The 27,843-nt window shown below is 57.4% G+C and overlaps 1 protein-coding gene across 5 annotated transcripts; it reads left to right on the forward strand.

The window, feature by feature from the left end:
- The first annotated feature begins 329 nt into the window (after positions 1 to 329).
- Positions 330 to 27,720, forward strand: Rilpl1 (Rab interacting lysosomal protein like 1). 5 transcript variants are annotated; one of them, XM_063225500.1, is made up of 8 exons: positions 336 to 1,032; positions 5,414 to 5,564; positions 11,888 to 12,006; positions 12,488 to 12,709; positions 18,754 to 18,929; positions 19,635 to 19,727; positions 24,768 to 24,855; positions 25,107 to 25,124. In XM_063225500.1, exons 1-8 carry the CDS (start codon positions 724 to 726, stop codon positions 25,107 to 25,109), a joined length of 1,161 nt encoding a protein of 386 aa, XP_063081570.1. In that variant the 5' UTR covers positions 336 to 723; the 3' UTR covers positions 25,110 to 25,124. The 5 variants fall into 5 exon arrangements, with proteins under 5 accessions (XP_063081571.1, XP_063081570.1, XP_063081568.1 ...); XM_063225498.1 differs by lacking the exon at positions 24,768 to 24,855 and adding an exon at positions 26,829 to 27,720 and having other exon boundaries at positions 337 to 1,032; positions 25,107 to 25,130; XM_063225499.1 differs by lacking the exon at positions 25,107 to 25,124 and adding an exon at positions 26,829 to 26,968 and having other exon boundaries at positions 337 to 1,032.
- The last annotated feature ends 123 nt before the right edge of the window (positions 27,721 to 27,843 follow it).

Raw genomic sequence — 27,843 nt, forward strand, 5'->3', positions numbered from 1 at the left:
AGTCCGATGGGTTCCCGCACCCTTGGGTGGGGAGAGAAGGATGGCCGAGGGGCGCGTGATCAGGATGCCCCTGGGTGGACGGGGGTGGGCTGACGGGCTGGGACATTCAGCGAAACTGCAAGGACGCGGGGTGGGGACCAGAAATCTCCAGCCGCTGAGAGGCGCAGGCCGGCCTCGATCCCTGGGTGGGGCGAGCTCCGGAGGAGGCGTGGCGGGGTGCGGCTAGGGCATGGTGGGCGGGGCGATGGTGAGGTGGGCGGGGCGAGTGAGGTGGGCGGGGCGAGACCGGGCGCGGGGACCCCGGAGCGCGCGGCCAGGGCGGTGACGAGAGCCGGGGGCGGAGGCAGAGGCGGCGTCCCCTCCCGGCCGAGGCCGGGCTCGGGGCGGGGCGCGCGGCATCCCGCGGGGGGCGCCAGTCCCCAGAGCTCGCCGCCGTCGCCAAAGTTTCCCGGAGGCGCCGCAGGCCGCCCTTCCTGCCAGCCGCGGCGGGCGCCGTCTCCTCTCCACAGAACCCGCGCCCCACAGCGCACAGCTCCGTACCCAGCTCCGGGGGCCGCGCACGCGCGCCGCCCGGCCCTGTACTCCCTTCCCCCGCCCCGCCTTGCCCTCGCCGGGTCCTCCCGGGCCCCGCCCGCCCGTGTGCCCCCCAGCCCCGAGCCAAGCCGAGCCAAGCCGAGAGGAGCCGAGCGGAGCCGAGCGCAGCGCTGGGCGCCCGGACAGGCCATGGAGGAGGAGCGGGGGTCGGCGCCCGCCGCCGAGTCGGTGCTGGAGAAGAACGTGGCCGAACTGACCGTCATGGACGTGTACGACATCGCGTCGCTCGTGGGCCACGAGTTCGAGCGGGTTATCGACCAGCACGGCTGCGAGGCCATCGCGCGCCTCATGCCCAAGGTCGTGCGCGTCCTGGAGATCCTGGAGGTGCTGGTCAGCCGCCACCACGTCGCGCCCGAGCTGGACGAGCTGCGTCTGGAGCTGGACCGGCTGCGCGTGGAGCGGATGGACCGCATTGAGAAGGAGCGCAAGCACCAGAAGGTGGGCGCGGACGCGGGGACCCCGGGCCTGGACCCTTTGGACCTGAGTTACTCTGCTTCTTAAATAGCTGTGCGGCCTGGGCCACGTTGCTTAACCTGCCTCTGCTTGGCGTCCCCGCTTGTCAGACGTTCATCATGCGGGACCCGCCTTCTAGGAATTAGATGAGATGATGTAGGGAAAGGGCTTAGATAGTATGCTTCTCTTCCAGAAATGAAGCTAAGTAAGCCCCTGCTCTCCGAGATCGACGAGGTGGGACGCAGCCCCCCCCCCCCCCGGCTCTGAGTCTGGGTTGGCCCTTGTCTAACCTCACCAGGGGGTCTTCCCCAGCCTGGACTCTGTGGGAGACAGGGACGATTAGTGTCCTCCGACAGAAGAGGAACCCGCAGGTCTGAGTGTGGGGAAGGATTTGTCCCAAGTGCGTGACAAGTCCCACCCTGCGGAGTTGGCTCTCCCCACTGGCTTGCTCTGGGCAGTTGTTTGGCGGCCGGCGACGTCTGTCTGTCCCAGGAGCCGGCTCCTCTCCTAATGGGGCCTCCCCTGCGGGCTGGGAGTCCCACGAGGTGCCCAGAGGAGGAAGTGTGGTTTCCTGCCCTAACCTCAGCCTGTCCCAGCCAGAATGGGAGGAAACGCCTTTCCTTGGGGGGCCAGAGTGCTGGAGCAGGTTCGGGCTTGCTGTGTGACCTCAGGAAATACTCTTGGCCTCTCTGAACCTTTCTGGCCACCGTCATGTGCTGTGCCCTCTGATGGAACCATGTGTTTTTCAAGGCAGATGATCAAATCTCGATGTGCAGTCTTGATCCAAGGGCAGCCTGGTTAGTGGGGTTAAGCCTGGGTCTCACAGGTCCTGTTCCTAGGTGCTGGAGGTAGAGAGGGAGGACTCAAGGTGCAGTTGGGTGGCATTGCCAGAGGAACACAGGAAGCCTGGACATTCTTCAGTCCCCAAGTGAATTTCAGGACTCCCAGGCGTGAGGACTGTGCTGCTGGGCAGCCTGCTTTCAGAGCCCACCTGGGCAGGCTGAGGCAAATCCCCACCTCAGCTTCCCCAGCTGTCAGGTGGGATGACCGAGGTACTCGCCTTGAGGGGCCTGGAGGGCCATGAGGGTTAGGATACCGGAACCCTGGGGCGCACTGTCCTCTCCAAGCCCTGCAGTGTAAGTACTGTAGGCCTGGAGAGGCTCCCCAGGGCCTCACAGAGCCAGGGGCTTCTCCCTGTCACACGGAAGTCTTGGCAGCACCTCTGTCCTAGTCACAGGTCACCCAACCCGCAGGAGGGTGGAGTCAGCAGAGGCACTTGTTGTGCGCTTGTCCCTGCTCTGCTCCTTGAAGTGGACACCTCCTTCTGGCTCCCAGGCCAGGGCCTATTTATAAGCAGAGGGGAGGAGCTCAGGTCAGGTGGGACCCACCCACACCACCAGGCCCCTTTCCTGGTCATCCCCCGGTCCCCAAGACTGAGGAAAGCCTGGACCTCACCTTCCCAGGTCCCAGACTCCCTCCCCCTGGCTCAGCATTCAGTCTAGGCTTTAGATGTGTCTGTGTTGTCCTCTTACTCAGGCTGCAATCCTGTTGATGACCTGTAGCGTGCAGAAGGGTCCTACTTTGTGATGCAGGTGACACAGAGCAGAGCAAAGTTGGTTCTCGTGTCATCTGGCAGGAGGGTGACCAGCATGGCAGGGCAAACAGATAGTCGCCTTTAGAAGAAGTGATCATGTGGCTACAGTTGTGCATAATGTAAACAGCCTATGGTATCCCTAGAGTTATTCAACAAATATGTTTCTTGCATACCTGTTATGTGCCCAGCACTGTTCCAGGCCCTGACGAGATGGTGCTGGAGAGAGTTTCAGAGGAGGCAGAGTTGATGAATCAGCGCTACCTTCCAAGCCTCGCAGGGCAGGATTAAATTCTCCATGGTCAGCCCTGAGGCAGGAACCAATTGCTAACGTAGACATTAGCACATAGAACAAGAAAAAGAACCCAGCCGGGTGTGGTGGTACAGAGCTGTAATCATAGCTTCACAAGAGGCTGAGGCAGGAGAATTGCCTTGGGCAATTTATGGAGACTTTGTCTCAAAAATAAAATGGGCTGGGGGATGTAGCTCAGTGGTATTCCACTCTGGGGCTTCAGCACCAGATTCACACATAGAAAAATAAAAACCCACCACTGTGTATTCAAGCTGGTACTCAGGCCCTGCGACTGCCGTTAACACGGACACGTGGTACAGTAGCTCAGAGCAGCAGACAGCAGTAGAGCGTGTGCCGAACAAGTGCCAGGCCCTGGGTTCCGTCGCTGGCGCTGCAGAAGGAGAAAAATCAGGTGTCAGGAGGCTGAGACAGGAAGGTCACCATGAGTTCGAGGCCAGCCTAAGCTACACAGTGAGTTCAATACGAACCTGAACTGCATAATGAGACCCTGTCTCAAGCCTCCTCCCCCCAAAACCCCCCACAAACCTCCAGTAATAATAATCCTCAGGAGGAGCCAGGGATTTAGTTCAGTGTCATAAGTACCTGCCTGGCAAACGCAAGATCATGAGTTCAATCCTCGATACCACAAAAAAATAATAATAATAATAGTAATTGTCAGCAAGGCTCTGGGACAGTCTGGAAGAAGACACATTTTTTTGTCATTTTCTTTCCCTCTTTTTTCTTTCTCTTTCTCTTTTTCTTTTTTTTTTTTTTTTTTTTTTTTTTCGAGATAGGATCTTGCTGTGTATTCCAGGGAGGCCTGGAACTCTTGCTGACCCTCCTGCCTCAGCCTCCCAGTTGCAGGGATCACAGATGTGCTCTACCACATGAACTAAGAAGCCCCTTTCCCTCTGCCAGCCCCCGTGTCCTCTGGCCCTGTCCTCAGTCTTCACAGCCAGGGCAAAGGGTCCCCCAGTCTCTCTGCTTCCCCAGCCCAGTGGTCTCTAGCTCTGACCCTCCTATCTCCCCCGTAGGGACCCTGTGATCTCTCAGATCCCCAGTAACCCATGTCACCCCCATCTCCACACCCTTGACTTAGCCACATCTGAAAAGCTTCTTTTGCCCCTGGGTCTCTGCATTCGGGTCCCAGCACCGGAAGTACTCCCTGTGGTGAGTGGGCTTGCAGAGGTTGTGTCAGGACGGCCTGGCTCCTCATGGGTGGCCAGCACTCTGTCCACCAACTCATTTCCCTGCTTCTCTTCTGGGGGTTTTGAGATGGGGTCTTGTTATATAGTCCAAACTGCCCTTGGACTCACTGTGTATCCCAGTCTGGCCTCAAACTCTTGATGATCCTGCCTAAGCCTCCCAAATGCTGGGAGTGCATGTACTACCAGCACTCGGAATCGCCCCGCTGTTTCTGACTCTGATTTTACCCTCCCTCTCCAGCAGTGACCTTGAACCTGCTGCGTGCTTGCTTAGTTAATCCCTCTCCTCGGTCTTCTTGCTGGGGAGGTGAGTTGGGGACTGATTTAGAAGATGAATGTAGGTAGAGGGACACTGAGCATCTGGCCACCTGGCCCCTGTGATGAACAGGACGGGGAGCAGGGCCCTGCAGACGCCTCCTTGCCTTTTCCCTGGGTACCAGGGGTATGGCCAGCACTGCACCATTTAACCCCCCAGCTGCCCCCAGGGGAGCACACTGCACTGTCCTCCTCCCTCCGGGCACCCAGAGGTGGGACAACTTGCCCACCACCAGCTCGTAAGCAGCAAAGACAGGGTCAGGGTGAGACTCAGGGTGACACGCTGGAGTCCATCCTTCAACCCCGAGCAAGGGCAGGCCACAGCAGTGCTGCTTCCTGAGCAGTTTCTGCCCTTACAAGTGCATCTTCTTTAGCTGGGCATGGTGGCACATACCTGTGGACCCAGCACTCAGGAGGCTGAGGCAGGAGGATCTTGGAGAGTCCCAGGCCAACTTGGGCCACACCTCATGGCTTTGGACCAGTCTCACTCACTTGCACACCTACTGTGTGAGCCTTCACACCTACCATGTGAGCCTAGAAGAGTGGTCCCCAAGTGAGCCCCTCCCCCTCAGCCTTTGGGTAACTTACCAGGGGCTGCCTGGAGAGATGAGATGCCTGTCAGGTTAAAGGACTTGGGGGCAGAGGTGCTGTTACCTGATTGTCCCAGCCTGCCTGCAGCCTCTTTGTCTCTTGGAGAGTGGTTTGTCAAGTGTCTGTGAGGAGATCAGGGTTCAGAACCCCAAGGGGTGTTGGGGTCAGGACTGCTCATCAGCCACACAGCTCACTAGTGCAGAGCTTATGTGAGACCCTCCTGGTGTAGATGTAGGTGGCACCCAGTGGAGGGTGCCGGCTCCTGTGGCCCTGCAGGGGCCCTGTCCCCCGCCTGAGGCCCTAGCTGCTCCCACTGGCCAAGCGGGTACGGCCACTGCCATGGCAAGCTGTGACCGCACACCTGTCCTGCAGGAGCTGGAGCTGGTGGAGGATGTGTGGCGAGGGGAGGCACAGGACCTGCTGTCACAGATTGCACAGCTGCAGGAGGAGAACAAGCAGCTGATGACCAACCTCTCCCACAAGGACGTCGGCTTCTCGGAGGAGGAGTTCCAGAGGCACGAAGGTAGGGGATGCTGCCTCCTGCGAGCACCTTGATCACACCATGCCTACATTCTTACTTCCCAGCTCCTGTTGTCACTTTTGTTCACATCCTTATCTGCCAGGGAGTTGTCCCGCCTCAGCTTACAGCTGGTGGCACAGAGGTCTGTTCCACATGCTGTCAGGCCTCCCCAGTGTTCGACCCTTCTCTGGGGCCTGGGACACAGATGCTTCCTTCCCAAACACATTCCGGTGCAGAGCGAGGACATGCATGTGAATAGACAGATAAACAGTTAGGTTCTGGATATTCAAAGCGCCAATGCGGGAGCATCTGAGAGCAACCGGGGGCTTCTTTAGGGACAGTTGCTGAGGAGGTCACTGTGGGGCCTTAAGTGATAGAGTGAGTGAGTCATGCAAGAACTCAGCAGAGGGAAGTGCAAAGGCCCTGGGGCACAAGAAAGCACTCATAGAGGGCCAGCCTGGTGGTGCACACCTGTTATCCTAGCACACTTGAGGCTGAGGCAGGAGGATCCTGCAAGTTTGAGACCAACCTGAGCTACAAAGTAAGCTCAAGGCCAACCTGAACCACATAGTGAGACTCTGTCTCAAAAAGACAAAAAACAAACAAAAACCAACCCCAGAAACACTGAGGGAAAGCAAGACAGGATGGCTGAGGCCGAGGATTGAGTTGTGTTTTATGTGTCAGGAAGACAATGCCGTATTTTTGTTATTGTTTTATTCCTGGTATTGGAAATTGAACATAGGACCTTCACACTAAGCTGCACCTTTAGCCCTTCTGATTTATGTTTATTTTGAAATAGGCTCTGGCTAAGTCAGTAAAGTGCCATAGGCTGGGCTCGATCTTGAGATCTTCCATCTTCCATTAGGCCATGTACCATGCCTGGCTTGGGAAGGGATTTGCAGCTCTTGACATAGGCACACATTTAGCATGGAGCATCCAGAGAGGTGACCCAGAGCGGACTGAGCGGGAGCCCCTCACCCCCGGCTCCTGTAAACAGTCATTGGGAGCTGCAGCTGGGGATAACGACCCCCGCCTCTGTGGGGCCTGCCTCCGAGTCTTGCCCACCGCCTCCACACCAGAGCCTCCCTGTAGCCCCACAGCCCGAGGAGTCTCAGGGCCACCTCCGTAGCCCTGCCCAAACTTCTGGGGTCCCCGTGAGAGCCCCCTCTTGTTGATGGAATGAAGGATTTGTAGGGTCCTGAACTCCAGAGCTGGCTGTGTGGACTCCGTGAGTGAGGGAGCCAAGGAAAAGACAGATCCAGGCCTGGAACTCTTTTCTCCTTTTGTCTCTGTTGTTGAGATGTGATTAGTGCAATGGAATCAGAAGAATATTTTTGTTTTCTTTAGAGATAGGATCTCACTATGTACGTACTCAGGCTGGCCTGGAACCCTCGGTGATCCTCCTGCCTCAGCCTCCTGAGTGCCGAGCACCACCACACTCAGCCTGTTATCCCCTTAATGTTAATCACTAATGCTCCTGGAGCCATTTGGCAAAATTAAGAAGGCAGAATGGGTAACTGTTGTGAGATGCTGTTCAGATGCTGGGCCCTTTGGCCAAGGCAGGAGGACCACTGCAAGTTTAAGGCCAGCGTGGGCTACATAGTGAGTGCAGCTCAGCCTGAACTGGGTAGGAAGATCCAGAACCACGAAGTGAAAGTAGCTCCAGGCACTGTTTGGGGTGGCCGGTGGTGAGCGGCACCCTTCTGCTGTCCCCGAGTCTGGCACTACTTTCGGTATGATTTCTCTGTTCCCCATGTCGTGCAGAATCTGCATGTTTGTTCCCTTTTGAGGAGCAGAGAGGCTCTGGCCTGGGGTTGAAAGCGCCAGGGGGCAGCACCCTGGATGCCAGCTACAGGCAGCTCTGCCCTGGCTGAGGGCAGCTCTGTGCCCTGGGGGCCGTGGGCATCAGGTTCAGAGGAGCTGTGTGATGGCGTCCCTCGCTGAGAAAATGTGCCGTCATTAGTTGAGAAACAGCTTTCTTGAGATGCCCCGCCCAGGTCACAAGGTCCCACTGCTCCAGGGGACAGGTCAGTGGTCTCCAGCACAGTCACAGAGGGGTGCAGCCAGGCCTGTGATTGGGGAACTTTTCCCTGCTGTCTCAGCTGTGGGTGCGACTTAGTGGCGAGCACTTGCCGGGTGGGCACAGGGCAGCAACCACGTGAGGCCCCACCCCGTGCCAGCCATGCGCAGCCACGGGCCGATTCCAGGTCTGTGGATTTGCCTGTCCTGGACATTTCACAGCAGCGGAAGCAGACAGCGTGGGGTTTTTGTGTCTGTGCAGGATTTTTGTGTGGGAGGATGCTGGGAATTGAATGCATCCCCAGCCTATTTTTCTTTTTTCTGTTGTATTTTGTCTTCAGAAAGGGTCTCCCTGTGTCACTCATGTGGCCAGGCTGGGCTTGGACTTGCAGTCCTCCTGCCTCTGTGATATCAGGTGTCAGTCTTTCCTTCCTTCTTTGGCTGAATGTGTTCTGCTGTGTGGCGGAACTGAGTCTCTCCGTGCGTCCTCTGAGGGATGCTGAATTGTTGCTGCCCATCGGCTGAGTGGTACTGTGGCCTCTCTGGTGGCCTTGCCAGGATTTGGGATGCTGGGCTGCATTGCACGAAGGTGAACTTCCTGTAGGACCCGGTCGCCAGCTGTTTGGTTTTTGTTTCTTTGACAGGGTCTCACCAGGTAGATGAGGCTGGCTTTGAACTTGTGGCGATCCTCCTGCCTCAGCTGGGATTACAGGCATGTGCCACCGTGCCCCACTGTGCTCCCGTCCTTTTGTGGTGATGTTTCTGCAGGGCACATGCCCATGACTCCTCTGCCTGCCCAGTAAAGCCCCAGAGGCCTGGGGAGCCACCGGCTGGGCAGGGCCTGGCTCCTGTGTGCAGCCCACAGCCTTCCCAGTGGATGTCAGGAGCTTGCTGCACCCCCATAGCATCCCAGGTCCCCATCCAGGTTGTCACCTCACAGTTCCATGTGATGTGTGAGATCCAAAGCACATTTTGTGGCACAGAGTGGGTCACTCTTACAGGGTGAGCTCCGAGGCCCCTCACTGCCCGTGTGGAGGGGCAGATGCCAGGCATCTTCCTGGCTATGTCTGTGTTCATGGAAACCCGGCAGGGATAACGCGTGCCGGACAGGTGGGGTCCTGGGAGGAGGGAGTGGGGACTGGGTGCCATGGGTGATAGCAGGTGAACCCTGTAGGGTATTGATGATGAGACTAGGGCACTGAACCACCAAGCTACCCCTAGACCCTTAAGACTAATTTTGTTTTGAGGCAGGATCTGGTTAAGCTGCCCAGGCTGACCGCAAACCTGTGATCCTCCTGCCTCAGCCTCCCAACGTGCCGGGATGACGCGTGTGCCTGGTCAGGTGTCCAGACTCAAACACGCTTCCCTGGCCCCTGGTCTTGGAACTTGTCTTGCCAACTGGCAGGCTACAAAGGAAAACATGGGTTAGCTGCAGTCCTGGCTCCCGTGGTGAAGTCTTTGCAGCCGGGTGGGGAGTATGGGGGTGTAGATGTGGTGAGATGCACACAGCAGAAATGCCCGATGTTTTTCTTTGTTTTTGTACTGGAGGCTGAACCCAGGGATTGTACCACACCGTATCTCCGCCCTCGGTAGCTTTTGAGTCACCCACACTTGCAGCCCTCATGCCTCGGCCTCTCAGAGTGCTGGGATTACAGGTGTGCGCCACCACGCCCTGCCCAGGTAGTCATTTTGGAGCACACCCTTTATGGTGATGAGGACCCTCACATAGGCTGTGGGAGCTCCTGTTTGGGGAAACGGAGCACAGTACTAGGGCTGGAACACCGGGAGCGCTGAGCTCCGTCTCCAGCCCCCTTTCCATTTTGGGATGGGATCTCACTGAGTTGCCCAGGCTGGCCTTGAGCTTTTGATCCTCCTGCCTCAGCCTCTTGACATTACAGGCGTGAGACAGCGCACATAGTGCAAGCTGGGCTTTCTTAGGTAGAGCCCAGCCAGGTAACCAAAGTCGGGTGTAAGCAGGGCCCCCAAATCTGCGTACTGTGCAGCCCACCGCAAGCACCTGGCCCAGTAGCAGGGGAGGTGGGTACTGGAGGGAGGGTGGTTGTCACTGTCTCGTTGCCAGTGCCACCGTCATCCGCCTCTATTGTTACTATTTTATTATTACTGTTACTATTATTGTTTTGTACAGAGGGTTGAACCTAGGGCCCTGGCACTCAGCTACACCCCCAGCCCTGCCTTCCTGTCCTGCTTTTAAGTTGCTAAGTTGCCCAGTTGAGCTTGAACCTGCGACGACTGTCCTGCCTCAGCCTCCCGAGTGCTGGGACCGGGTACACCACACTGCCTGGCATGAGCTCACTTTCATGAGCACTTTTCATGAGCACGATGGTGCCAGTGAGGAGGGGCATGGAGGGGATGTACACAAACCCATTTTGCAGACCACCAGATGGAGATTCACATGAAAACCGTGGCTGTGTACGTGGTGGCTGCCTGCACCTGCCTACCTGGTGGGTAGGTGACCTGCTATAATGGCTAGGAAAATCTGGGTTTGAGTCACAGCCCTGGGACTTGGAACAGTCTGTTCTGGACCTCAATTTTCTTTATCCGTAAAACGGGACTGGTGTTAAATCAATAGCAGGGAAGAAAAAGACCCAGTGTGCCAACGCACACCAGTGTGATCCCAACACTTAGGGGACGGACACAGGAGGATTCCTCAAATTCCAGGCAAGCCAGTGCTATATAGTAAATTCAAGGCCAGCCTGAACAACATAACCAAACCCTGTCTCAAAACCAAATACCGGAAATATACAAAAGCATTGGCAGAGACAGTAACACTTGCTTCCAGTACTGGCAGGAAGAGACAGCTGGGTCTTTCAGGGGACCCTCCTTGGGGACCGTAGGGGAGGAGCCTGTCTATGTCCCCTCGTGCAGCCCTGGAATGCAGGAATGACCGAGCTGGGCCAGCTGTGCTCAGAACTGTCACTGTGGCATCCCGAGCACTGTGGGGCAGGGCCTGGTGGCTCTGGCCATGTCACACACCCCTCTGCAGACGTGTTGGCTCCTGGCGGTGGCCAGGGACGTCCAGAGGTTAGAGAAATATGGGGTGGGGCAGAGCTGCTAAGCGAGGGCATCACCCAGGCTCTCTTCCTGGGGGCCTGGCAGAGGGGCCTCAAGTCCTTTGTGTGTCCCTCCGCCCTGTGGGTGAGGCTGGGCTGGGCTGAGCTGAACGACCTGCCGTGCCAGGTCCCCATCTTTGAAGCCTGTGGCTTCACCCCAAGTGCCACCTCTGCAGAGGTGATGGTGAAGAGGTACTGTGCCCCGGGTCACGCCTGGAGCCCTAGAGGCTCACACACGTGCTTGTGACAGGGGTCAGAGAGTGACTCGGGAGGAAGAGCTCATATGTGACCAGTGACAAGGGACGGGAGAGGAGAGCTACTGCGGGCTCTGAGCTCTGACGGGAGCCAGCCCGGGTGACACCTACCCTTCAGGCTGACTTGGACCTTCTGCCTTCTGGAATAAGGAGAAAGTTAAGGTTCTGATGGCTTAAGCTACGAATGTGGTTTTTTGTTGTCTAGGTTGGTTTGTTTTGAGCAGGGTTTCGATCTGTAGTCCAGGCTGGCCTTAAACTCACAGTGATCCTCCTGCCTCAGCCTCCGAAGTGCTGGGATCACAGGCATGTGCCACCACCCCTGGCATAAAGCTACCAGATTTGTTGACCATTTGTGCTGTGGGCACAGGAAGGTCAACAGCACCCATGTGGGGGATTCAGTCAGTCACTGGCAGCTCCCCGAAAGGGCTCCTGCTGTGTGTAGTACTTGTTGAGTGAGGCTCAGGAAGGTCTCAGGAACTCTGGTCTGGTCCCACCTCTGCCCCTGAGGTCTCCTCTGGGCGTGCACAGGGTACAGGCGGCCCAAAGGGAACATGCAGAACCTGGACAGCAGCCCCCAGCGCCCTGAGCGGGCACCAGCTGCCCCTCCCTCGCCCCTGTGCTGGCAGTCACCGGCCTGAGGCAGCCCAGGGCCACCCACCCAAGGAGGGCGCAGGGCCCTGTCTCCACCTGCTAAGGATGGGGTGCTTGAGATTCCTGGTTGCTGTGAAGAGAGCTGTGAAGGTGACAGGGGCATGATGAGGATGAGAAGCTAACGGGGTGACTGGGACTAAAAGGACAGTGAGTGAGCCCCGCAGCGGCAGGGGGATCAGCAGGGACAGAGACCTGGGTTGTAGGAGCTGGCTGAACCCAGGAGGAAGGGAAAGGGGCAGGCAGCGGAGGGGGCGGGGAGCTGCAGGGAGGGGTGTGGCCCAAGGCCCCGCCCAGACCTGTGGGCGTGGCTCACTCGAGGCCCCGCCCCCAGGCATGTCGGAGCGGGAGCGGCAGGTGATGAAGAGGCTGAAGGAGGTGGTGGACAAGCAGCGTGATGAGATCCGCGCCAAGGACCGCGAGCTCGGCCTGAAGAGCGAGGACGTGGAGGCCGTAAGTGTCCTGCACCTGCCCCTCCCGGCGCCGTCCCCTCCCCTCCGTTCCTCGGGCTAACAACTGGAGGACTTGCCTGGCTGGGTGGCCCAGCCTCCACCCAGCAGCGGAGCTCAGGCAGGTGCCCAGGCAGAGGTGGGGGGAGCAAGAGGCCTCCAACAGCCTGGAGCCTGGCTGTGGGGTGCCAGCAGTGTCCCCTGCCATTCTCAGACCCGTGACTTCCATCTATTGGAAAACCATCCCGTCATAGTATATTAATTATAATGAGACGCCGAGCTCCTGCTCCCATAAAATTACCATAGCACATACACAAATCACTCGTCTTGGGTGTCAACTGAGCCATGGAATGCAAACAAATCATAAATAAATACAGATGTTTACAGTGTGCACTGCACACCTGGAGATGGTTCAATTTTGTGCAGTGCATGACCCAAGCTACTGTCTGTGGCAGCCCTGTCCAGTAGCTTCTGTGTCTCTGCAGCTGCAGCAGCAGCAAACCCGCCTAATGAAGATCAACCATGACCTTCGGCACCGGGTCACTGTAGTGGAGGCCCAGGGCAAGGCCCTGATCGAGCAGAAGGTGGAGCTGGAGGCGGATCTGCAGACCAAAGAACAGGAGATGGGCACCCTGCGGGCAGAACTCGGCAAGCTGCGGGAGAGGCTGCAGGGTGAACTCAGCTGCAACGGGCAGGAGGAGCCCGAGGTGAGCAGCAGTGTGTCCAGCAGTGGGAGGGTAGCGCTGCCTTGATTTCCCCGTGGTGCTCAAGAGAATGGGAGGGGTAGACGGAGAAAGCTATTGGCTGGGAGAGCTGGGCCTGGAGCCCCGGTCACCCAGCTTCCAGTGGGAGGTGGTCAGCACAGGGATGGCGCCCAGGCCCCTGTGCTGGGGACACTGTTCACCCATCCCTTCATTCCCTGATTCTTTCAACCATTCCTTCATCCATCCATCCACCATTCAGACGAGTACCAGCCATGCAGCAGGCTCAGAACAGTGTGAGCAAAGCACAGAGCCGCCCCATCCACATGGGCCCCCATGCACGTGGAGGCAGGGTCAGGGATCACACGGGACCCAGAGGTGCCAGGCAGTGTGTGGAGGGATAAACAAGGTCAGTGGAGCACAGTTCCACCCTCAGGAGGGGTGCTGGAGCCTGGCGTGGTGTCGAACACCTGCAATCCCAGCACTGTGGAGGCTGAGGTGGGAGTTGAGGGCCAGCCCTGGCAACTTAGTGACTTAGCAAGACTGTGTCTCCAAAATGGCTGTGGACGGAGCTCATAGCAAAGGTCATGGGTTGGGACCCCAGTACCACGTGCATGCACACGCACACACCAGGCACAAAGAACCACCTACTGCACCGCTGCATCAGTATGGAGCATCAGAGCAGGCAATCCAGAGACAGCCATGCGGGCTGCAGGAACTGGGGAGACAGGGTACCTGCTGCTGGGGGCACATCGCTGCTTTTTGGGGTGATGGATATATTCTGGAATGAGGCAGTGGTGCTGGGCACAGAGCTCGGAGTTTACATAGATGTGGGTGAAAGACGCCTGGATCCGCGGAGAACCTGCCTCCTGCCTGAAGGGAGGGCACGGAGCCAGCTGGGGAGTCACCCACAACCTGAGTGTGGGAGTCTGGGGGCCAGGTTTAAGTCTAGGCTCTGAGGGCCGGGGGTTTAGCTCAGCAGCGTAAGGGCCTGCTTGGCAAACACGAGGTCATGAGTTCAATCTGGGCACCAAAATAAAGGTCCAGGCTCTGCCGCTTTCTCCTATAGCCTTGGATATGTCATCGTCCTGTCTGTGTGTGTTTTCTCCTGTAATGACAGGAATCGGCTGGCTCTGGTGGTGCCCATGTGTACTCCCAGCCATTCAGGAGGCTGAGGCAGGAGGGTCAAGAGCTCACAAGCAGCCAGTGCTGCAGAGTGAGTTCAAGGCCAGCCTGAACTACACGGCAAGACCCTATCCCAGAAAAACAAAGGAAAAAGCTAAAAGCTGGGTGAGGAGCTGCTCGCCTATAATCCCAGAATTTTGGGAGGCTGAGGCAAGAAGATTTCAGAAGTTGAGTCCAGTGTGGAGAATTCAGTGACTTAGCAAGAACCCTGTCTTAAAATAAAAGAGGGCTGGGGCTAAATGTAGCTCGGAGGGAAGGCCTTGGATTCAGCCTCCTGTAGCCAGACGACAGCAACAACAAACCCAGAATAGTAAGAGTGTTTTCCCCCAAACCACTGCAAGTTAGATGGCATGGTTTGGGTGGAGTTGCTATTCACTGTTGTTACATTACCATCACAGTCCAGGGATCAAAGCAGCTCCAGGAGGTGCTTGAGGAAAAGAGTCATGGGTAGGAGGGGTGGGCGTGCAAAGGTCCCATGGCAGGAGAAACTGCAGTGGGTTCCAGGAAGTGTGAGGGATGTACACAGGTGGTGTGCAGAGTAGGGGGTGGGGTCCAGGCAAGGTCAGAGCTGTGGTCAGGCCGGTGCCACAGAGAGGTCACAGAGAGAGGAAAGGAAGGGAGAGTCCCAGCTTTCACCTGAGGCCCTTGCTGGACACTTTCGGGTCTGGCGTGGGAGCCCGATATGGCAACATTCTAGTCCCCCGCTCCCCTTGTCTCTCGCTGATTCTGTGCTGCCGGGAGCCAGAGCCTCAGAGCCACCCAAGGCAGCAGAGGACCACTGTGCTGTGACCTCCCAACCCACATGCCCTTCTGCTGGCCACACAGGACAGCAGAGCTCACTTAGTACTTGTGAGGGTGTCCTCCAGTAGGCTCCCATTGCAGTGTGTCCCCTGGTGCTCCACCACTCAGCAACCCAGTGGGAAGAAGTGGCCCAGCTCCCCAAGGAAACTGGCAGACGGTTTTTTATATCAAGACAAGAGTCTGCTGAGTTGCCCGAGCTGTTCTCAAACTTGTGATCCTCCTGCCTCAGCCTCCCAAAGGGCTGCGATAACAGGTGTGCGCCACCACACCTGGCTTTCTTGGGTTTTTATAGCACGAGGGGCATGAGGGCCTGGTGCAGAGTTTTCGTGTGTCCTGAGCTGTCCCTGGTGGCTCCTGAAGTACCCAGGCATGATCGCAACACAATCGTCCCCTCTGCAGTGCCAGGACCCATCCCAGAGGATTTTCGCAGGCGCTCTGATGAACCTGATGGTGGGAACAGCCACTCTGACCCCTGGTCTCCTGGGCCTCCCTGTCAAGCAGCCAGGCTGTGGCCTCCCTCAATTGTGTCCAGACAGCCCCTGGGGATTAGCGGGCGGGCGATTACCGAAGCAGCCTGGCGTCCTTGGAATAAGCTTCAATTGCCTGATGCTGCCCTGGACTCCGGCCGATGTGGTGCCTGGCATTTGTGGGCAGTTGGGCCAAAGGTGGAGGCCGCACACCCGATGGTCCTCCAAAGGGGTCAGGCTCAAAAAAGAGCCAAGGGCGAAGGAGGCTCCTCCATGGCACTGCTGTGACCCACCCATTCGGGGTGGAGTCATGGCAGACCTATGGTGTGCAGAGAACCCGATGTGGGGCAGGAAGGGTACTTGCAAACAGCACTGTGTCACTGAGGCCTGGAGGGGACAGGACGGCCCAGGAGAGGGCCTGCCCAGCCACTGAGGGTCTGCTGTCCCCATGGCGAGCAGACCCCTGGGGATGGCCCTTCAGGACACAGCTGGGTCCCCAAGAGTGACAGGGCAGGCAGAGGAGTTTGGGGCCACAGCAGGGAGTAGACAGGGAGGGAGGCTGGCCGGAGCTCAGTGAGTGAGGCCCAGGTGCAAACTGTGGTGTGGAATGGCCTGGTCTTACACAGGTCACAGCTCAGTAGGCTGATTTTTACCAGGATTAAACCCTAGACCACCACACTCTGTACATCTTTAGCCCCTGCTTTGTTTTCATTTTTGTCTTGCTGTGTAGCCCAGGCTGACCTTGAACTTTCAACAGTCTTCCTGCCTCAGACTCCTGAGTAGTGGGATTGCAGGGGTTTTTTGAGTTTTGTTTGTTTTTGTTTTTGTTTTGCGACAAGGTCCTACTAAGTCACTGTGTTGTCTGAGCTGGGCCTGAATTTGTGATTCTCCTGCCTCAGCCTCCCCGAGTGCTGGGATTATAGGTATGGACCACCATGACTGGCCAGGAGATTTTAGAATGCAGTAAGAACCAAACCAAATGAGAGCGATAGGGGCGCAACCTGAGGGCCCCGTTTAGCATACGGTGCTCGTTTTTGGCAGACTCCTCCACAGTGTCAGGGCCTGGGCACAGAGACCCCTCCCACGGTGAGCCCAGCCTGAGTGACCAGAGTTCACATACTTACGCTCGATGCTCCGCAGCTTCAGTACGGTTACATCCTCCCTGCACCGCACTCTCCCTGTCTGGGTCTCTGCCCAGCAGTTAGACACCCGGGCAGGGGCAGAGCCCAAAACCGCCTGCCATGTACCAGTCACTACCAGAGTGGCGACAGGGCTGAGCCCAGGCTGGGGTGGTGGGGGAGCAGCCAGGAGGCGGGGGAGGGGGTGTGAAGACGGGGCAGTCTTCCTGATGTCTCAAGCCAAATCCCTCAGAGGCTCCTCCGCCGCCCCCTTTGGCTCTTTGTCACCTGATTTGTCAGTGGGTGGTGTCTGCTTTCCAGTGTCCCTTCCCAGAACAGCCTGTCCGGACTTGAGGAAGCTTGAGGCTCTGCTGCTGGAGCCCCAGGGGTCTTGGCCTTGTGCCGGCGTCCGGCCAGAGTCCCTTGTCCCCGCATCACTGTGGGCCATCTGGGGCCTAGGCAGGGTGTCTGTTTCTGTCCCCTGCTCCTGTTTCCTGCTGCCATCCCAGCCTCTGTCTGCTCCTTGTAGATGACCATGGGACAGGGTCAGAGAGTGCAGGTGACACTGTACTCCCTTGTCTGCGTGGCCCCTGCAGATCTGGCAAGGTGACGGGGCATTTTGCCAATCCCTCGCTATGAGAAAAAACAGGACCTGGGCCAGGTGTGGTGGTATTGCACACCTGCAAACCCTGCTGTCTGGGAGGCTGAAGCAGGGTGATAGCGTGTCAAAGCCCAGCCTGGGCAATTTAGCTACTTTGTAAAATACTGTAACAGATTTTTTACAGTTTAAATTTAAAGAGACCTGGGGATAAACCTCGGTTCAAAGGCTGTGGATTCAGCCCCCGTTACCACCTAGAGACACCCAAGGGGAAATGGTCTGAGGGCATAGCTTGGGTGCAGCCCGTGCTTAGCAAGACAACCTGGGGCAACAGAATTGGAGGAACTGGGACCCTGGGCCGTTGCTGGTATAGACGCAAATCCTGCGGCCACTGCAGAAAACAGACATGGAAAGTTAACCCAGAGTTAGAGTCACCGCAGACTGTGGTAGCCATACCTGTGATGTCAGCACTCGGGAGGCTGAGGCAGGAGGATCACTGTGAGTTCCAGGTCGGCATGTGGTGATAGTGAGTTCAAGACCAGCCTGAACTATGTATAGCCAGGTCTTGGCTCAGAGGGGAAAAAAACAAAATGAAACGCCGCAGAGTTAGAGTCCTTTGAGACCCAGCAGCTCTGCCTTGGTGTGCATCCACCGCGATGGGAAACTTGTGTTCACAGGGACACACAAGAAGGAAGCTTCTTAGCATCGCTCTTCAGGGTGGCACCAAGTGGGCAGCCACCCATGCAGCCGCCACAGGAGTGGGCACAGTGGGAGCGGAAGCCATGTCGGATGAGGCGGTGCACACCTGTAACCCATCCCTCAGGAGGCTGAGACAGGAGGATTTTCATTTTGCAGCCAGCTGGGCCCCATAACAAAAACCTGTCCAAAAAAAAGAGGAAACTTCTGCTGCCAGATTGGTGAGCTGGGAAACCTGATGCCACGTGACAGGCGGGACACAGAACTGCCTGGTGCTGTGGTTGGGAAATGTCCAGAGTAGCAGAGCCACAGAGGCACAAAGCAAATGGCAGTTGAGGCCCGGGCGGCAGCAGGTAACTGTGGTGAGCACAGTGCTTCCTCTTGTGAGAATGTTCTGGATTAGATGGGGGAGCTGCACAACCACAGGAACCTGCCGAGCTGTGCACATTACAGGAGCCCACAGAGCGCAGTATTCTGGGGCCCCTAAACTTAAAGGAGCAAGGCCCCCGGATCCGGAGGGTTCAGGGCCCACCCCCGGCAGGTGACCCAGCTGGAGCTGGGGGCTATCTGTGACATTTGTGTTGATGAAACTTTTTTTTTTCCTGTTTGTTATTTGAGATAGGGTCTCACTGTGTAATCCAGGCTGACCTCAAACTTGTGGATATCAGCCTGCATCAGCCTGCAGAGGGCTGGGGTGACAGATGTGTGTCACCATGCTCGGCTGCATTGATAAAAAAAATTTTCGAAGTGCGCCCCCTGCCAGGGCTTCCCCCAAGCTCTGAGGCGAGATGCCAGGGGCCTCTGGGGAGGACAGGCTGTGATTCCCCCGGTCACTTTGGTGGATTAGGAGGCCATGGGAGGAGAGCCTGGGAGGGGACACCTGGACAGGTCTGTGACAGTGGTGGTCTTGGCAGTATGGACGCCTCTGAGCAGGTTCATAACAGAAGTTTGAGTGCTGGGGGAGGCGTGGAGATGCAGGGCTGGCTACTGAAAGGGACAAGGAACAGGTGGCCGCCACCTCCCATCTCCAGGGGAAGCTGTACAGAGCTCAGCACAGGCCGCCCCCATGCATGCTGCAAATAGCTCCTCAGGCAAGCTGCTCCCCGGGGTGGCATGGGGTGGGGTACCAGTGCCTCGGCAGGGGGGCCACCACCAGTTCCTCAGCAGCATCTCTGCCTCCCGCAGGCAGAGCCCAGCACAGAGGAGTGTGTGTCCGACGACACGGAGAAGGTGGCCATGGACCCCAAGGACCCTGGCCGCCCCCGGTTCACGTTGCAGGAGCTGCGGGACGTGCTGCATGAGAGGAATGAACTCAAGGCCAAGGTGTTCCTCCTGCAGGAGGAGCTGGCCTACTACAAGAGGTGGGCGCCTGCTGCCACCAGTGACAAGCCTCTTCCTGTCCCCTCATCCTTCCTGCACCGTGGGGCCCCACCTCTTTATTGCATTTATTTATTGAGACAGAGGTTGCCGGCCTTGAACTCACAGCTCCCCTTGCTCGGTTCCCCTGGGGTAGAAAAGGCACAGCCATCTGTCGAGGGAGAGCCAGGAGGAGACGTGGGTGCTCTGGAGGGGTCCCTGCTTCAGCCAGAAATGGGGTGCAAAGAAAGTACAAGGTTACCTCCCGCCTGGGGAGGGCCAACATAAACACATTCACGACAGGGATGGCACTGGATTAGGGCCTTATTTACAGGCCAGGGTAACATGTCTGGGGATGGCAACACAAGGAGCGGGCAGCTTGCTACAGGAGGAAGGAGCCCAAAGGTGTGAGACAGGCACTGGGCAAAGACAGGGACACGGGTAGTGTTGCGGGTTACAGGTGTGGCTTATTCTGGTTACATCTGTAACCCCAGCACTGGAGGTTGGGGCCAGCCTGGGCTACATAGTAAGTTGATAGCCAGCCCTGCAGACAGATGATGTCGGGGCAGAGGCCACTATTACCACTTTTCTAGGCCCCCTAATCTCACCCACCTTCCGACCCTCAGGCAGCACCCTTCTGGGATGTTCCAGTTCTCACAGATTTTTTTTTTTTTTGACTCATTTATCTCATGCCTCTCAACCCCTTTCAGTGAAGAAATAGAAGAGGAGGCCCGAATACCCCAGCCGGCACCTGTCGCACATCTGAGACTATCCCCACAGCCGGAGTCCGGTATCAAGCGACTGTAAGTCTCAGGCTTATGCCCTGTGTGGGGTTCATGTGACCTCTGACTTCAGCCCTCAGCCCCTGACCCTGGGTTCCTCTCTTGCTGGATACTGAGCTCTTTCTGGGGTCTCTGAATGGTGAGATTGTGGAGTGCTGGGTGGAGGGGAGCCAGGCCTGGGGCTGGTGCTCCAGAGCTTGCTCGATGAGTGACTTGGGGATGGAGGTGGCTTTGAGGACAAGGATCAGGCTGGGGTGTGGGGCGGGGCCTCAAGCCTCAGCTGTGAGGTGTCTGCAGTGACCCTGCTGCCCCAGCACACACCCCTCTAGCCCTCCGTGTAGCTGCTTGGTGTCCTTTGGTTCCTGACACACACACAGTCAGCTGCCAACCCCCTGGAGATCCTCAGAGGCAGCACCCAGGATTTTAAGCTGCCACGCTGCTCAACCTCATCAGATCCCTTTGGGGTCCTCATGACACAATCCTTGTTCATGGGGGAAAGATAAAAACATGAAATTTTGTGCACAATTTCAGGAGGTTCACGGACTCCTGAGGGCTTTGGAGAAAGGGTTGATGCCTCCACTCAGTTAGGAAGCTAAGCTCCTGTGCCGGGCTCTGCCCTGCAGGTCATCTCACCAGACCTCTGTAGGGCTACAAGGGGAGGCGTGGGCATTCCTGAACGGTAAAGGAAACTGAGGCACTGAGGCCCTTCCTGGTCTCCCCCAGGCCTCCAGCTCTGGCCTTGGCTGACTTTGGAAGGGACAGTGGTCCTCTTCCCTCAAGCCCAGCAGAAGCTTCATGAAAGCAGGTTCGGGTGGGGGTGTGTGGGGAGGGGGTGGGAGTGACCCACAGGCCTCCCCTTTCACAGCCCTGTTGGAGAAGCTGCAGCTGGTTCCCAGCCTGTGGGTGGCCAAATACACAGCACGGGCAGGTGTGGAAGAGCTGGGCTTACGAGTGGGGCGTGGGGCTCTGTCCACACCCGGGGCCTGACTCCTGGAGTGCTGGATGAACCTGCAGCACCCAGCCAAGCTTTTTGCAAACTGCACATTGCTTTTTAGTTTTGCGTTAGGTAGGTCCCTGCTGGCCACAGGGGCTGGAGTGTCCCCAGTTCTAGCTAGTGGTAAATGTTCCCTGCCACTGAAACATGGACCCCGGAGAGCGTGCTTGGATTCCGGCGCTGTTTTGACCATGGATTAGTGAGTGAGCTTCCATGTGCAACCAGCACCCGAGGAGCTGAGGGAAAAGAAGTGAGCGAAATAACCAGAAATTTGCAGTGCATTCCAGATTCAGGTCTCGTTTCCTCTACCCTCGAGTTTGTGTCCTGGCTGTGGACTTGATTCTCGGTTACCTTCCTGCGTGACCCTCGGCTTTCCTGGAAACTCTAGTTCTGGTTCCGTTTGCAGGAGGTCCAGAGAAACCACAAGTCAAGGGTCATTGGCTCTCAGTAGGTCACATGACCACCCCTAAACCAATCAGCAGGGCACTTTGGCCGTCCGTTTCCCCATCTCCTGAAGCTCAAGGTCTAATCTCCATTCAGTGGGGATGAAGCAGACTTTAGAAGCCCGGGGCACAGGAGATGAGCTTCTCCAGGCTCTGGAACATACACGCGGGCCCCTGTGTGCGAGCGAGCGGCGGACTCGGTCTCCTGCCCCCTCAGTTCCAGCTTCAGGGTTCGCCCCCGGGAAGATTGCGGACGAGTCCAGGCCGCACAGCAGCCGCTTCAGCTGCTCCTGTGGTCCACACGCTCTGCAGGGCCTCCCACAGTGCCTCCCCTCACTGGCGCATGTGTGCCCACGGCTCCTTCTGACTTTTTATTTTACTCCTTTCCTCAGCAGGTAATTAACCATGGGCTTTTGCCAGTCTCAAATTGGACGAAATCCAGAGGAAAGTTACCAACACACCTGCCCACTCGTTCTGCCCACACCTGTGCGTGGTGGTGCTGCCCATCCGCCCCAGATGGCTCCTGTCAGAGCCCTCCTCCCCTCCATCCCGCCTCCTGGATGCTCAGCCGGAATTGGTGCTGTGTAACCAGGCGAGGTGTCGCCCTCCTGCAATCCTAGCAGGCAGGAGGCCGAGGCAGGGGGGTTACCCCAAGCTTGAGGCCAGCTTAGGTTACATAGTAAGTTCCAGGCCAGCCTGAATTACATATGGAGATACTGTCTCAAAAACAAACAGACAAAACCAAGAGCCCAGCAGAAGGAGCCGGGTTGGGTATCCCAGAGAAGTGGAAAAAGGCAGCACCAAAGAGAAAGAGCCAGGGCTGGAGATTTAGCTCAGCGGCATAAGCGCCTGCCTTGCTAGCGCATGATCATGAGTTCAATTCCTGGTACCAAAAAAACCAAAACTATACTACAAAGACAAAAAGCCAGACAGCGGGAGACAGAGCCCCTGTCGATGGTGCGCAGGAGGACTGTCCTGTGGTGGTCCTGCCTCTTAGGGGAGAGCCAAGGGAGCCAACAGCCACAAAAGGCTTTTTGAGTAGCACTGCAGGACACTGGTTGCCTTTGTCCTCCACAGCTGACTGGGCCGTGGCTGTGAGCTGAGAGCCCACAGGAGAAGCTGAAGCAAGCGATGCGCAGTTCCTAGGGGACTTGGGCTCCGCACCTCCCCTGCTGGTACCCGCCAGGTTGTTCTGGTCTCAAGGCTTTGCCTTGGGGGGTGTTGGTCACTCAGTCTGCTCAGTGCTGGGGCTCCCGGTCCTGCTGCAGCCCACCCTGTGTCCCCTGACAGTGAAGTCACAGCAACCAAGAAGATGGAAGGGGCTTTGCCAACTCTGAGCACCCCAACTGAGGCATCTTCCAGCCAGAGACACACAGCGGGCACATGTGTCTCCTCCTCAGGAGAGGAAACTGAGTTCTCTCGTGTTTTGTGTTTTTGTGTTTGAGACAGGATGGTACTGTGTGGCCCAAACTGACCTAGAATTCAGAGCAGTCCTCCTGCCTTAGCCTCCTGAGTGCTGGGATTACAGGCGTGCACTGCCACAGCCACCTCCACATAGCTCAACCATTGGGAAGGCTCAACCAGGCACTGGAACCTGGGCTTCTCTGGGCAGCTCTCTTCTCCCCTCTGCCTGGGTCCCCAGTGGTGCCTGGCTCCCTTATCTCAGAGGCCCAAATCAGGGACTCCAGACTGGGTGTTGCTAGGCTGAGCACAACAGGAAACCGTAGGCTCCTGCTGCCAGGCACAACAGTGGCCCGAAGGGGTCCAGGAATAGCTTGTGACCCAGCTGCCACCAGCTGGCCAGAGAGGACGTGCTGGCACTGCCCAGGGAGGTCATGTGGGCGCCTGTGACTGCAGCCCCCTCCCCCACGAACAGCAAGCACCAGCACCACTGTGTGTGACACTGGCCCCTCATCACAGTCCCCTGTTCACACAGTGGCTTCCACCAGACAAGCACAGGCAGCTGGGGGACAGTGGGTGGAGGAGAATGGGGAAGTTTGGGCTTAGAAAGGCCTTCCTCCCCGGAAAGGCCAGCTTCAGAGTGGGCGGCCATCCCGGCCGGCCTGCAGCAGTGGCAGCGACAGTGTGTCCTGTCCCTGTCCTCCCACCCACCACCCCTCCTCCATTCGGCTGGAAATAGCCGGGAATGTCACCCTGCGGACTTGGTTTGAGTCTTCCAGAAATACTGAGTGGGGAGGGAGGACTTGGAACGGCTTCCCCGCTACCAAGGCCTAACGTGGCCAGACCGTTATCATGGTTTCTAGGGGGAATGGCCGTCCCCCTAAAGGCAGCGGAAGGCTGGTGGCACCTGGCTCTGCAGGTGACCCCAGGCCCTGGAACAGATGCCCAGTCCCTGACGGGCCCAGCATTTCCAGGTAGACCAATGTCTCTCCTACCTGGTGACTGGGGTCACCAGCTATGCAGTGACTTTCGTGTCTTTAGGGGTTGCCCTGTTTGGGTCACAGCACAGGTAGGTACACAGTAGTGTAGGCAGGAACCCCTGGAGAGCCACCTGTGCTGGGCCATCCAGCCTCGGGATTAGGCCCATTCCTTTTGTGTCCCCACTGTCCCTGCCCAGGTGGTCTGCAGTTCCCAGCTCCCATGTGAAGAGTGTCAGATGCCATCCAAACACAGAAAACCTCCCCATGGACAGTTATTTTGTATCTTTTCCAGTCCAGTTTAAACACAGAACTGCTGGACAGCCAGGTGTGGTATTTCATGCCTGTAATCCCAGCACTTGGGAAGCTGAGGCAGGAGGATTGTGGCAAATTTGAGACCAGCCCAGGCTATATAGCAAGTTCAAGGCCAGCCTGGGCTACATAGCAAAGATCCTGTAAAATAAACAAACAAAAAATCATAGTTTTCCAAATATGTTCTGGCCACCTAGTTGGAGCCTCATGTTCAGTGCTGCAGCTACAGGCAGCTGTGACCTATCGGCAGGGGCAGGGCTGTGCTTGCTAAGGTGACACTGGTCCACTCCTGCCTGTCACCTGGCCGCTGTGAGGATGCAACTTGTGCATCCCCAGGACAGCGCTGGAGCTGAGAAGGGGGCTCCACAAGCCCCAGAGCACATCCAACTCCTCCCCCAGCCCCAGGTCCAGCCACTAAAGGCTGCTGGGTTCCTTCAGTGGCCATCACACAGCCTCTGTGGCCTTGGGCCTTGGTAACAAAGTGCCGCAGAGGACGGGACTTAACAGTTGTAATGAATAGTCCCGCTGTTCTGCAGACCAGAGGTCAAAGCCAAGGTTAGCAGGGTCAGATGTTTGAGGGAGAATCCGCTGAGGCCTCTTTTCTTGTTGAGGACCTTTGTCCTGTAGAAACATCACCGCCACCATGCGGCACCACGTGCCCTTCCCTTGGCCGCAGGTCCCTGCCCACATCCCCCGTTTCCCATGGGGCTGGAGCTGCCCTCCCCCTAACTGGGTCCGTCTGAAAGGACCCCAGGTCTGTAGTGACGTCCAGAGCTACTGGGGCTTGGGACTTCACCCTGGATTTGGGGGAAAGGGACACGCCTGGGCCCGTGACAGGACCAGCCGCAGACCCTCGGCCAGCCTGTCCGTGAAGTGGGCATCTGTCCTGCCTCCTTTTTATCTTCTCCGTGTCTGTCTGCACCTCTCTAACCAGGATCTTTACAGCCGTAATGCCCATGGTGGCAGCTGGACTGCTGCTCGACGACCCCACGCTGCAGCCCGTGCGACGCCTCGTCTCCCTTGTAGGCACCGTGTGTGTGTTTGGGGTTCCATGTGCGCTGTGCCGTGGCCGGGTGGCTGTGGCACCCACCTGGGCCGGCCTGGCTCCTCGGGCTGCTCGGGCTGCATGGCTGTCGCCTGTGTGCTGGCATCTGGAGTGGGTGCTGAGTTCACCGCGCTCCACCTACACGAGTCGGAGTTCCCGGCTCTGTCACCGATAATCCTTTTTGTCTCTTCTGTTTCCGTTCTAAAAACCGCCTTGCACATGATCCAGTAAAGAAGGTCCTTTAAGCGACGGGTCAGTAATCAACGCCCACTGCCAACCCCGAGTGACACTAATCCTGCATTGGGTCTTCACCACCGAGCTTTCTAAAAACTGCTTTGTCTTGCTGCCTGGCCAGGCGGCCCTTTGGTTTGATGTCTTTGGTTTGATGTCGCTGCAAAAGGAAAAGTGGGAGGGCAGCGGGCGGGTGTGTGGGGCGGCATAACCCCAGAGCTGCTGTTTTTCTGGCTGGCTGATCCGCCTGACCACCTGTGGAAAGAGCGCCCGGGTGACCGGGAGGGACGTCCTGCCTCGGCTCACAGCTGTGTGTGCGGAGAGCCGGAGCCTGTGTGCCAGGCAGGGCACGTTTCCCTGGACCCACACGGTTTGCCCGGGGGCTTCGTGATGAAAGAGCTCTGTCTCAGGGGGAGAGCGACTGTGGGGTGCAAGAGGCACCGGAGAGCGGAGTTGTGTTCCCCAGGTGCGATTAAAATGCCTCCCTGGGTACTGTGCTAAAGACAGACGGAGAGAGGGAACCAAGAATAGCTCCCGTGAGGATCGGGTGTCTCAGGGGCTGCCCGGGAACACAAAAGAGCCATTCTCTGAGCTCCTGCCCGGTGCAGAAACTGAAATTGAAGAGGAAGGCAGAAGGAGCCTCGGCAGGCCCGAGGAGGAGCTCTCGGGGCCATTGCAGCTGGCCAGCTCCAGGACCGGCCAGCCCGAGTCCGCCTTCACATAGCCGGGGAGCCAACCTTGTTTTCAGTGGCTTCTGTCTTTATCCCTGAGCATCTGACAGTTCACTCTGATCAGGGTGCAGTAGTCACAGCAGTTTAAAACACTGCAGGAGCTGGGCACAGTGGTGCCTACCTGGGATCCCAGCACTCGGGAGGCCGAGGCAGGAGGATCACAGATTTCAAGACCACTCTAAATGACATAGTGAGCCCTGCCTGTCATAAGTAAATAGACAAATGTCCCTAGGGGCTGGGGATGTAGCTCCATGGCAGAGCTCTTGCCTAGCATGTACACAGCCTGGTTCTGTCTTGCCGAGGGAAAGAACAAAGTAAGAGCGTGACACCTTTGCTCTGTGTTAGCTTTTACTGTGCCACTGGTTACAGCAGTGAACGCTGGAGGCTTCACCCTTAAGTCCAGTGTTGAAAGTCCGGCCCTGTGAATATCTGCATATTTCATTTGCCCACTTTACCAAGAGAGATTTTTGTCTGGCTACCTGCAGTAGCTTCAGCCTAAGCAGTAACAACATAACCCATGCCACGCGGCCTGTGGTGGCTGCTTGCCCAGATTCCGGTTCACATTAGGGATCTCCGTGGTATTCCATGCCACGCTGCTTCCCAGCGCCCCTCTCAGCTTGAGGAAGTAGAGTTCTGGGCTGTGGCTTCGTGGCAGAGCACTGGCCCAGCAAGGCCTCCATCCCCAGCCCCCCAAAATAAAGGACACTCCTGACCTGTTTCTGGGAGCTGTTGGTCCTCATGGTCCCAGGAAGGGCTCTCAGCGGCCAGGCAGAGGAGTGTGCATGTCACCTGTAGGCCCCACTCACGCCGCCGTGTGACCGCAGCGTTCCACGCTGATGACTGCACGAGTCCCCAGCTCTCCCCAGCCCGCTCCCAGGCGTGTTTTTTTGCACCCAATTGCCCCTGCTCCCTCCAATTTGGCTGCCGTGTCCCTGGCACCCTAGCAGGCACGGCGCTCACCTCTGCCTCTTCCTTTCCCTTCCCAAAGGTTTAGCTTCTTCTCCCGAGACAAGAAGCGCCTGGCCAACATGCAGAGGAACGTGCACGTCCATGAGTCCTTTGGCCAGTGGGCAAACAGCCATCGTGACGACGGGTACACGGAGCAGGGACAGGAGGCCCTGCAGCACCTGTGACCCTGGCCCTGACCACTGCCACCCACGCCTCAAGCCCTAGAAGTTCTAGGACACCCCACTTTGAGGATGGGCACGAGAAACTGATGCCAAACTCTGAAGAAACATTTATTTATACCCAGGGCTGCAGTAGAGGACTCTGCCTTAGGATATATATTTAATAACGCCGCCGACTGAGGCCAGATTTTCGCACTAACTTTAGTGACAAGCTTCTTCAAGCCAAATACATCACTCATCACTGTAACTGCCACCTGATTGACTTTGGATGAAACTCGAGGTGCAAAGGTTTTATCACACGTGTCATACTTCCCATGGGAGGCCGAAGAGGGGCAGCTTTTCATTATCATGAAATTGTGCTGTTCTGTGGGCGGAGTGACGCGCGTCTGTGATCTCAGCGTTGCAGAGGCTGAGGCAGGAGGACTGTGAGTTTGAGGCCAGCCTGGACTATGGAGTGAGTTTAAGGCCAGCCCAAACACCACAGCAAGATCCTGTCTCAGAAATTTGTGGCCACGGCAGATGGGATGGGATGGGACGGATCAACTGGACTACAGCTTCTGAAGCAAAGGCTCCCCACCCGCCTCTGCCCCAGGTGAAGCACAGGACTAAGTGGCAGTCCTCCTGCAGAGACGGGACGGGGCTTGTTGGAGAGGACTTCTCCCAGGTGCTCTGGGGCATGTGCCTTGGGGAGGGAGGCGGCCGCGGGTCCGCTGAGAGCCCCACAGTACTAACCAACAGAGTTGCCACAGATCAGGCCACGCTCCCGGTGTGCATTCTTTCCCCTAGCATCTTTTCCCCAGTGTGAAACACCACCGCTTTTGCAAAGACAAGTGTGTCCAAGCAGATGGGGAGGCGGCCGTGGGAGTCTCGGCAGTG

This window comes from Cavia porcellus, unplaced genomic scaffold (assembly GCF_034190915.1).
Source record: "Cavia porcellus strain 051 isolate PalLab524CR breed Dunkin Hartley unplaced genomic scaffold, mCavPor4.1 scaffold_16, whole genome shotgun sequence".
In the NCBI taxonomy this organism is placed as follows: Eukaryota; Metazoa; Chordata; class Mammalia; order Rodentia; family Caviidae; genus Cavia; species Cavia porcellus.

Coding starts and splice junctions, on each gene's coding strand:
- Rilpl1 (XM_063225498.1), top strand. CDS start 724: ATGGAGGAGGAGCGGGGGTCGGCGCCCGCCGCCGAGTCGGTGCTGGAG. Junction 5,565..11,887: donor GGAGTTCCAGAGGCACGAAG/GTAGGGGATGCT, acceptor CCCCGCCCCCAG/GCATGTCGGAGCGGGAGCGG. Junction 19,728..25,106: donor GAGTCCGGTATCAAGCGACT/GTAAGTCTCAGG, acceptor CACATGATCCAG/TAAAGAAGGTCCTTTAAGCG.